The 11,538-nt window shown below is 43.0% G+C and overlaps 1 protein-coding gene across 2 annotated transcripts in view; it reads right to left on the minus strand.

The window, feature by feature from the left end:
• RAD18 (RAD18 E3 ubiquitin protein ligase) overlaps window positions 1-8,372 on the minus strand; it is a 143,928-nt gene extending 135,556 nt beyond the window's left edge. For both annotated transcript variants that reach the window (XM_048491403.1, XM_048491402.1), the window contains exons 1-2: window positions 8,234-8,372; window positions 2,413-2,494 (exon numbers count right to left, since the gene is read on the minus strand). In XM_048491403.1, coding sequence (XP_048347360.1) covers window positions 2,413-2,494; window positions 8,234-8,287 — 136 coding nt within the window. In that variant the 5' untranslated portion in view covers window positions 8,288-8,372. The remainder of the gene's footprint in view (window positions 1-2,412; window positions 2,495-8,233) is intronic.
• Between the last annotated feature and the right edge of the window lie 3,166 nt (window positions 8,373-11,538).

The following is an 11,538-nucleotide window of genomic DNA, read 5'->3' on the forward strand; positions in this document are numbered from 1 at the left end:
GTTCCCTCTCCAAGGCAGCCAGCTCTCTCTCCTTCTTGCGCAGTCAATGCATCCTGAGTGCTGGCATGCAAAGCTGCTTTCTCTCGTTCCAATTTAGCCAGTTCGCCCCGTTGAACAGCTGCACGGTAAGTTCACTTTGTGTAACGCTAGCGCCTGAACTTGCTTTCGCGTTGACGCTGTAAGTTCCAGTTTGGAGTGTTCCAGGACTTTATCATGGACTGATAGATTCTGCGCGCGATATTGCCGCTTGGAGGCGCATCTTTGGCCCGGTCCAATTCGAAGTGCTGGACTTCTTTGCGCTGCTGCTCCCGGTCTCTCTGCAGAGTTTCCACGCTCTTGCTGCAGCTGTTCCCGTTCCTCTTCCCATAGCTGGCGTTCTCACGGGCCCATCGCTTCGCCCGGGCATCTCGCAGTCGGCCCACTTCCTCATCCCAGCTCCTCTTTCTCGATGGGAGAGGGAACAGATCCGGCTGGGAGTGCAGGCTTTCTCCGGACTCCCTCGTACGTCTGGACAGCCGGAGGACATCGCGTAACCCACCGGTGGCTCCGGAAGGGCATCTCAGGTGCAGCCGCTGAGGTCCGGGATCCATCGGGGTCCGATGGGAAGATGGCACGGATACCCCTCCCAATCCCTGGTATAGTCCCAGTGTCACCGGTGGTGCTTCGGACGGGCCCCAGTGCTGCTATGCCACGGTGGGTCTTTGGGGAGCATCACCAAAATCACGAGTCCAGGAAATCGTTCAATGGACTCCTGGGTTGCCGCATGAAAGGTGGCTTTCAGGCCCGTCTCCTCCGCATGACAGAGTTGCATCTGAGGTTTGTAATCCCATACTAAAACGGGTAGATATCCGGATCCACAGGCGCTCGATCCATAGACATAGCCCCAAATCGACTTCATGTAAGTCCCCATGAAATTGTCGTCTTCTACCGTCCCTCGTTCCAACGTGGGAGTAAAGCGAAGACTTCGTGCTGATCTGAGGATACGGGAAAGAGTCACCAGCGAGACCCGTTCTCCCGCCGGTTCCTCCAGATCCAGAAGGGAAAGGTCGGAGCCCTCTTTGGGGGCTACCGCACCTTCCACAGAAACATTCAACCTCTCCATGCCGAGACACCAGAGGTCCACTGCACTAGGAATATAGATGAATTAAGGGTTCCTGCCACAATGTAAGGAATTCCATAGAAGCAGAAATAAAAGGCTCTTTGGTGTAAAAGACCGTTTATTCAGACATCTTAGAAAGCTCATGTACACGCAGTGGCAGGAATAAGATCTCCCGCCAGAAACACAGGTTATAACTCTGTCCATCCCATCCCCCCTCCCGGATTCCCATGGGAACGGAGGTCTCATCTCCCTCGCAGAGATAAGGTCTCCGCCGGAGAAGCTGGCCCATCGCCCGGGCTGTGGAATGTAGTCAAGGCCAGGCGGCTGCCCCTCTCATCAACACCATTGAATCCTTTACACTGGGTAACCTTGGACTAGTTACTGTTCTTCAGAACTCTTTCAGCCCCATTTACCTCATAAGGTGTCTATTGCGGGGAGAGGAAGGGAAAGGTGTTAAGCCCCTTTGAGTCTCCTTGAAAGGAGGAGGGGGGGTAAATCCAAACTCCTCTTCGACTGGAAGAAGGGGCTCTTCCTCTCTGACTCCTTCTCCCCACTTTACAATGCAATGCATTATTACTTTTTAGAGTTTTCTTCCATATTTTCTCCCACTGTTATTTCCAAAACTGCAAATTCAAGACCTTAGCTGTTGTCTTAAAGCCACATCATTAGTGGGAAACAACAACTATTGAACCCAGTGACACTTACTTATTACACACAGCATGGAAGGACGACACTGTGAAAATCACATCAGGGCATAAGAGGAAACAGTAGGCCCTTAGGATACTTGGGACCACACTGCTCAGTGTGGTATAGTTCAGCAGCCACAACTTGGATTATACTAGAAAACTATACACTAATTGAAATACTGTGGTATGGTGGTCTCCTAGCAACTCTATGCCTCCACTTGTAGAATGATTTCAAAAACCACCCAAGCTGTGTTTCTGGCTATCATCGTGCCAGTCTAGAGGGAGGAATAGGTTTGTCATCTGAATTTTCTTTGTCCTTGGGAGCCCTCACCCGCCCTGGAGTTTTAAATGTCAAGTTCTAACACATATTTCAGGGCTCACATTTCAGATCTGAAGGAGAATTTTTTTTAAAGGCTAACATCAAGCACTCACTAGAAATGTACAGATGTAATAATTGACTATTTCTGTTAGATAAGAAGACTTAAACGGAGTTAAAATTAATTCCTTTGGAATATTTTATTACATTTTGCATAGGAGTTTAACTGTGAGCCACACTTTAACTAAGAAGCACAATATTTAAAAAAATCAACATCATAAAATAAAAGTGGGACAAAATTCTGTACTTACAATTATGGGAACACTGAGGGATGATCATTGCAATATTGAAGTAATCAAAGCATATCCCACAGCGCAACAAGTTATCCACTTCCTGAAATACGATTCAAAATTTTATTTTCATAAATGTATCACAAAATTAAAAGCTCAAATAAATTCTAATCTACAACAAGGGTGGTTTTGAACACGCACTTATACATGAAGGAGGGAGGGGAGATCCAAATAGTTTAATGTAATTATGGTCATTTCTAACAAGCATACTGGCAAAATGTAATAATTGTTGTCTGGACTGAACACATGATTATAGGGAAACAATCTTATTTATATCTCCTTTTTTCTCTGATTGGGAACCAAAGCACAGCTTTCCTGCCTCTCTCTTCCTGTTGCAGCTCACTGTGCAAGTATGTGCAGCCCTAAGAAAAACCCATTCCTAGTGGTTCAGAGATCTCTGTGGTTGGTGTGGGATGTGGGACAAAGAACATACCAAGGGAAACCAAATGAAATCCCACACATAAACCCCTCTCACAAGCACTGGCATCCTTCTACTCATGCAAATGTAGTCTGGAGTCCAAGCCAATATGCAAAAATACTTTAAAGAGAAATTTTGTCTGAGTTCTGATTCTTGCTCTACAAGAGTAAAAACAGGCATGCAAACAAAAAACAGTACCAAATCCAGTTCAAGACTTTAGCATTAACATTTAATGCACTTAATGGTCTGGTACCATCATATCTGTTACACCGGCTCTCTCAAAACGTCCCCCAGAAAACACTGCATTCTGCTAATAACAACTTGCTGGTGATCCCTGCCCTCCACAAAGGTGCCTTTTGGCTCTGGCTCCAGCCTGGTGGAATGTCCTGTCTAATAAGACCAGCACCGGGTGGGACTTCTCTTAGCTCTGCAGGACCTGTAAGACAGAGCTATTCCACCTGGGCTATAGTTGAGAGCAGCAACAGTTTGAGTTACATTGCTGGCTTCTCTCCCCACTCCAATTCTTTTCTCTCTTTTTCCTGACTCCATTTCCTTTCCCCCTCCCTAATTCCTACTCTCTTATGTTATCCCTTCCTCTTTCCTCCTCTCTTCCCTGCTCTCCCCATTTGCCTAGTTTTTGTCAGATATGTGATAGGAGAGTTGAGGAATCCTCACTCCTCCACATGAGCAGCGGACTCTTATCTGGTGAACCAGGTTACTTTCCCCACTCCTGCATTCCTGGTGGGTGACCTTGGGCTAGTCACAGTTCTTCACAGCTCTCTCAGTCCCACCGGCCTCATAAGGTGTCTGTTGTGGGGAGAGGAAGGAGAAGGAGTTTGTAAGCTGCCTTGAGTCTCCTTACAGGAAAGAAAGGCAGGATATAAATCCAAATTATTATTATTATTCCCCTACCAGCTTGATACAATTTAAGAGCAGCCACTATACAACAACCAATGTGGTGTAGCAGATAGCGTGTGAAGCTAGGGTCAGCCCCTCCCCAACTACTTTCAGGAAAGAAGAATAGGAAACAGTTGGAGAGGCGAAAATGAGATGCCCCTCCAACAAGTCCTTGCAGATCCCATGTTAGTTATTTTTCAGTTTTAAATTGACGCACGCCTCCTTATGCATAGTTAAATGGGAAGGTGGTATAGAGATGTGCTAAATATATAAATAAAATAAACAGAGGAAGCATCCAGTGGCAGTAACACACACTGAAGTTCAAAATGCATGCAATCCTATACAGAGTTTTTCCAACTGGTTAGAGTTACAACTGCAATCACTGTAGGTGAAAATATTGTGTGATAATCTGTTTTGCACATAGTATTTCCCAGTTAGAAGGATCAAGCAGCAGGCAATGGGAGCAGACAACCCTGACTTTAGTAGATGGATGGTCAGTATAAGACAGATGGAAATGCTAATTTACCATTTAGCTAGATGACAACCACTTCTCTACAAGGTTCAAAGCTGGAACACAGTAACTTTTAACGGGGCCATCCCACAGTACACAGCTGAAGCCATGTTTGCCAAAGCTAAAGGAAATTGGAGGATTTGCAGTGCATACAGAACAGTGGTTTTGTGTTGATGCTGTAATTAGACCACTGTGATATCTCATTATAGCATTTAATTGGCGAAGTGTAATTATTATGTTTACACAATGGCTGCAAAATAGGATTAACAGAAAGTATTCACATCAAGGAACTGTACACCTACATAAAATTGATGCTTCTGTTGCGGGCATTTACCAATCACCCTCATGAATGGAAATGTATGGAAAATTCACATGCTACAATCTACTGTGTATCTTAAGGTGCACATACCTGGGGGTAAGCTCTAGTGAAATTAAAGGCACTTAAAGACGAGTGAACTTAGAATTACTCTAGTACTTTGGTTCAGTTTTATTGCATGAGACCAAAGGTGGTTATAAAGAATCAACAATACAAAGTAACATACAATTAAAACACTGTTACACTGTTAAACACTGTTAAAAGTTACATTTTAGTAGTTTGATTATATTTTATCATTATTCTTATTGTAGCTTTGACATAATGTACTTTAGTCCATGTGTTTAACTTTATTTTTAACTGTTTACTGTTGATAAGCTACTGTGGGCATTATGGAAAACTATGATATAAATATTTTAAATCAACCGATAATTCTAACCCACTCCAAGAATTCATGTGGATTAGTCAACAAGGCATTTTCTTCACTAATAAACCACTCAGCAGCAGGTAACAATAACATGTAATGCCATCTGTCACAGCCCTGGACTCCAGGTAGTCTTGTGAATGCTCATAAGGCATCCTATTATCCAAGGATAAGTTTTATTTATTTTAAAGTAACAATACTACTAGTGGTGCAGGATGCATTCCTCCAGTTAACAAGACCCAAGACTTACAACCCTGATTATGTTAAGTTTTCATAGGGTCCAATGTCACACAAGGCTAAGCTTCCAGGATTAGACCTTCAGGTATATTATTTAGCCTGGAAAGCTGTTACAGAGGTGCCAGATATATACAGACTGGGGATGAAGTACAAAGAAAGGGGAAGGTTAACTCTTCCCTTACATGCTGATTCCCCAAATGACAGTGTGCCTTTTCTTGTGATGCATGAAGCCTCCGTGCAGTAAAAAGATCACACCAATGACATGAGGGAAGTTAAATTCCCTCACACTGACACTATGGAGCCAGACCATATTGGTTTTAAAGGGGAACAACACAGATTCACCGAGAAAAGGTCCATCAATGGTTACTAGGCATGACAAATAGAACCTCCACATCCAGAAGCAGTTGTTTCCTCTCAGCATCCTTTTCTCATTTGCAGTTTGGGCCCTTGATCAGTTATATAGTTATCAAGAATGAATGTGTTAAGACTGCAGTGCATCACTACAAGCCTAATAGGTAAAGGCTTTCATACTGCTGAGACATTTTCTCCCTATAGAAACACTGATCCCTGAGCAGTGGTAAATATGTTCACAAAGAAAAAAAAATACCTCTTTTAACTGAGGAAATAATAGAGAATAACGTTCCCTCAACCAGATATGATTGAAATGTTTATTTTGAAGCGGTGGGTGTATGCTCAAATGAAACCCCCAAACGGAACCTTACGCATATTACCTGTCTTGCAAATATGATTTTGCCAACTTAAACTTCCCACTGCCTGTCCTTTGACCCTCACTTAATCGAAATAATGTGGTTGTACAGAAGTATTCCTGTATGTATATCTTTATGACAATTTTAGCCTCTGTATAGTTTGTGCTCTTATTAGAGACCTTTTCTATGGAAAGCTCAGTAATTTTTATTTAAAAAAAGACTATTCATGTAAAACATGAAAAGAATTGTGTTTAGTGACAATTGACAGGAATGGGAAAATTCAGTATTGTGATACTTGTGGCAGTTGTCTTGGGGGTTTTTCCCCCAAACGGTTGTCAAAGTGTGACTGTTTGGTTCTTTCTTCATCCCAGTAAATCGGAAGAAACATATCTACTGTAAGTGCTTCCGCAAGACTGACCAAGGAGTGTGAATCTTCTTTACTGTCTGGCCTACAGTGCAATGTACTGCCTTAGGCCTCAGAAACACCATTTCTAACTTCTTGAAACTGCTTTTTTAAAATTATGACTAGTAGAAGGTTGGTTCTGTGTTAGAAATGCACAACAGAAGCCTTCACATTTTTATTTTCAGTCCCTATATTAAAATTATCAGTGTCTTATGCATGTGCTTGTCAGGGAGATTTAAAGTGTGCTTAAGTCTCTCAATTTGTTACTTACAAAAGGTCATCAAATTGGTTTTTCTAATGTCAGTTTAGAAACAGTTTATGTCAGTTAAATTTTCAGCATTGGGCATCTCCCAACAGGAACCTGTTTCAGACTACTTTTAAACTTTTATGGACTGTATTTTATTTATGTTTATTTATGTAATATAAATTTATTTATTTATTTATTTATTTATTTATTTATTTATTTATTTATTACTTACTTACTTACTTACTTACTTACTTACTTACTTACTTACTTACTTACTTACCTAGATTTGGTATATCGTCCCATCCCCTAAGGACTCTGGGCGGTGTACAGATCAACCAACAATATGTGCTTAATCCTGGTTAAAGATAAAGCTTCATAATGCTTTTTAAAAATTTTGTGACAGTTGTAAAACACAAGACTTTTATCTAGCAGGCAAAGAAATTCAGGATTCATTTGCAGATTTCCTACAAACTCATGTAACTTCTGAAAAGTAGTGTTCATTACTGAAAGAGCTCTCAAAGTGCTTGTAAACTAATCTAATTAAAAGGATGTATAAAGGTTATTGAAAAAAATGAAAGCCAGCATGATGTGGTGGTTAAGAGCAGGTGCACTCTAATCTGGGGGACTGGGTTTGATTTCCCACTCTGCCACTTGAGCTGAGGAGACTGATCTGGTGAATCAGATTAGCTTGCGCACTCCAGAACATGTCAGCTGGGAGTCCTTGGACTAGTCACAGTTCTTCGGAGCTCTCTCAGCCCCACCCACCTCACAGGGAGGCGTGGGAGGGAAAGGAAATTGTAAGCCCCTTTGAGTCTCCTTACAGGAGAGAAAGGGGAGGATATAAATTTCAAAAAACCCTCTAACTCTCTAAATAAAAATATGTGGAAGGGGGGAAACAACAGGGTTCGCCCCCTGCTTATAGGACTTCCAAGACATCTGGTCTGCTACTGTTTCCAGTGAGATGGTAAACAAAATGGGCCACTGATTTGATCCAGCATACGGACCTTCCTCATGGTCAAGAGAAATGTCTAGTGTTACAGTCAAGAGCTCTGCCAGGTATCCTTTAGTCCTTATCAAGGTCCAAGACTCAAATGGCTCCTGAAAATGATGTCACATTGTCTTGTGTAAGCACCCAGATATTTTACACACTCTTTCCAATAAGACAAAACAGTTGTACATGCACATCCCAAGTACAGGAACCATTAGTGTAACAAAGAAATTGAACAAGTCAATTTCTATTGCCTTATACCTGGAATAATGGCTTTTAATGAACTTTTCCTCAGTAACTATACCTTCCTGGGGTATCTAATCAGAACAGGAGTCGCATGACACCTTAAAGATTAACAAGTTTTTGTTCCATCATATAGTCCATAAAAACTTATGCTAGAGTAAAAGCTTCACGATGCCACAGGAGTCCTGTTTATTTTGGTGCAACCAGACGAATGTACTTGGCAACCTTTTTTCCAATTTGGGAACAATTTTCTAACAAGAATGTCAGCGCAGATTAAGGCCGCAGCTGTCAGGAAATGCATGCGTTTGCTGAACCACGTGAACCTCTCCAAAGTTGAAGGCTCCCCATCCCCAACTCCTGTCCGCCTCTGAAAGGCACGATCCTCTCTACTTACTTTCAGCGGGGCGAGATGCTCAGGCCACTGGGAGTCATCCAATACAAGAGACATGGTTGTCCCTCACCCTGCACAAGCGGATACCTGGAAAATTTGCCAGCCAGACTCCAAATCGCCCGCGCTGGCCTCCTGGAACTACTAGCGGGAACGCACTAGACACAGTTCCATGTCCGGGTTTGTCGCTACGCATGTTGGGAAATGTAGTTTTCTTGGAAACAGGAGCCCGGGCCTCTGTATGGCTTCTTCTTTGCACCGCGGAAGCGGTAGCTTTATTGATGAAAAAGGCACTGGTGCATGAGGGGCGACTTGGCTTTTTTGTGGGGTGGGGGGTCCGCCTAGTTTCTCTGAAGCTATCTAGTTGCCAGCGGAATGAGATTTAATTGTACCGTCTGTTTTCAAGAGCGCTCTTTCTTTTGTAAAGATGTGTAACTGCAGAGTCCCCCGAGAATGTAGAAACGGGGGGGGGGGGGGGGGGTATTGTTTCATCGAATTACAACCTGACGTTGTCAGCAAACTGGAAGGGTCTTTGGTTTGCATTTGATCCGTTTGCTAAGATCGTTATCAGGAGAATGGTGTGGGATATGGGTGCAGGCAGAACCTGGGGGTAAAGATGACCTAGGGCAGCGGTAGAATTACTTGGAGGAGTGAAAGGGGAAGATGGTTGCTCCATGGAATCCTTCTGCCCAGAGGAGGTGGGTAGAAACAAAGCTAGGGGTGAGGAAGGAGAGGCTCTAATCGTGTGAAATCCTGTTAATGACTCGGAATTTATTCCAGGGCCAGAACACTTTATTTTTGTTTTTTACTTTTCTTTGGGAATTTTAAACAGTTGTTGTACCGAAGAATCCTACCCAAACCTTTCTGCACAAGTATTTTGCGTTGTACCCTGCGTTGCTAAATTGCTAATTGAATGGTTTGTCCTTGGAGTTCCACCCTTTATCCCCCGTTTGGTGGCAGAAACATTTCCAAACACCTTATGCTTTGTTATTTTCAAAACCCCTTTTACTCCAGTGTTTTTCCCTAAAAACGTTTCTGAACTGCCTTCCCTTAACAGTGCGGACTTATCCATTCGACCTTTCTTTCATACATCGCCCAAAAGCCCAACCCTTGTCCATAACCCCCTGTGCAATTGCCCATCCTCCTCTTGGCTGTCACCATTTTCCCCTTCAGCATTTGCTGCTTTTTAAAAATGTATGATCAATGGTTTGTTGAAATGATGGATTTATTAATCTAGTCATCAACTTGATTGATCAGTTCTACATCGCATGTGCAAAAAAAGAAAGAAAAAGTACAGGGTATGATGTCACAACCCCAAAATGAACAAATTACTTTTCATGTGAACAAACAGAAAGGTTTTAACTTCTCATGAGATAATAGTTTGGAAAATGTTTGAAGAAAAGGCATACAGACATACACTGTGGAAAACAATGAGATTGAGATTGAGACTACCTAAAATACGAGGTAAACAGCTTATGTGGAAAGAGCCTCTAAGGGCAAAAGCATTCTCAACAGTAAAAACAGACCCATTCATTAGCTTTTTACTCTGCCTGTTGCGCACGGCTGCAAACCCTGCTGGAAAACAAGACCCTTGATATACTTTTTAATAAAGTATGCCATTTATCACTTCCAGTTCACTATTATTTCGCTTTTGGCCACTCTTTTCAAATGATGCCAAGACAGATGTGAAAATACAGTTTGATGTATCTGTCTGCAAGAAGAAGCCAAATACATCATTTGTCTCAAATATATGTCACTGTTTCTCTATATTTCATTTAAATGGATTAATTCTCTGAGGCTGACTAAAAACTACTGTTTGTCTAGGCCTAGGGAGATTTAGGCTGCAACGAAGTGGGGATTTGAAGCTCACAATCTGCAGAAAATTTTGATATAAAGTCCACCGACAAAATAATTTATATAACTTATTTATTGAGTATATTTTTATCTCAGCATTCTCTCCTTCTGTAGTTGTCTTCACAACAATGCTGTGATGTAGGCTGGATGGAGAGAAAATGACAGGGCCAAGATCACCTAGTAACATTTCATAGCAAGCAATGTCTTGAGCCCAGGCCTCCTCATTCCTAATTCTACAATCTAATCATTATACCTCACTGACAGCCCCATCCGGGGGGGGGGGGGGTGAATCCACCATTGGGAGTGGCATGGGGCTGCACCAGTGGATTTACCCTCCCTGGGCACTTGGCCTAGTGGAGGGGCAAATCCATCTGCATGCAGCCACAGTGGCCCTCCCCAACAGTGGGACCCAGCAATGAATGCTGTGCCAGCACCTCTGCACCTCCACCCCCAATTCTGGCACAGTGGGGTTGGTCTGGAAGTGTGGTCAGGGGAGGAGCCAATGCTAGTCAGTTCCCACTCGGTAATTGCCCCAGTTGGCCCAGCAGCCGGGGCTTAGACTTATGCCTTTTCCGTAGCATAAATCTATTAAGCCAAATGGGGGCTTCCTGATGGAAGCCACCTTGGGAAGGGCAGGCCAATGAGGCTGCGGATAAACTGCCCATCTCCCATCCTTGCAGATGGGAGAGAAAAAAAATGTGGTATCTGTAGACCATGTCAGAAAACGCCCAATGAGGGTTCAGTGGCAGATCTAACTAGACTCCAAAGTGTAAACAATAATACATGGCAGGCTCCCTAGTGTAAAGTGTGTGAGGTGCAACAATGTAGCAGCCACCTAGTGGTAATGCCTGCAAGGGGCTTTCAAGGCAAATGAAAAGCAGTGGTGGTTTGCCATTGCTTTCTACTTCAGAGCACTGACTCCACCCCTGGCCACACCCCAGACCAAGCCTGCTGTGCCAGCATTGGGGGCAGAGGCAAGTGGATTTGCCCCTCACCCAAGCCCTTCCACAAATTGACCCTGGTTAGCTTCTGAGATCTGATTGCCGCCTTCCTTCCCCCCAGGGGCAATAGCAATACAGACTGCAGGACCAAAGCCTGGACAGTAATATACAATGTGCATACATGCTCAAGATTGTTAAATTCAGTAATATATCATTCAACTACTGCAATTCTGGACCACTTCACACTTTTGTGTATATGTTTCTGTTTGGTGCCTCATGTTTCTTACTGGCTAATCATTAATAAGATGGGACTCGATATATACTTGAGGACCTTGATAAATATGCAGCAAATTATGGCTTTGCAAATTAACAGGAAGGGGGGGGATTTTTTTTTGAAAAGTTAATGACAGAGCATGTACCAGTACATGTGAAATGTTAGGACAGCTTGGAGTCAGTTAAAGGAAAGAAAATAGAGGAAAATGAGGAGGTTGGTTCCTGAGAGCTATCAGGACCTTT

This window comes from Sphaerodactylus townsendi, linkage group LG03, assembly GCF_021028975.2.
Source record: "Sphaerodactylus townsendi isolate TG3544 linkage group LG03, MPM_Stown_v2.3, whole genome shotgun sequence".
Classification (NCBI taxonomy): Eukaryota; Metazoa; Chordata; class Lepidosauria; order Squamata; family Sphaerodactylidae; genus Sphaerodactylus; species Sphaerodactylus townsendi.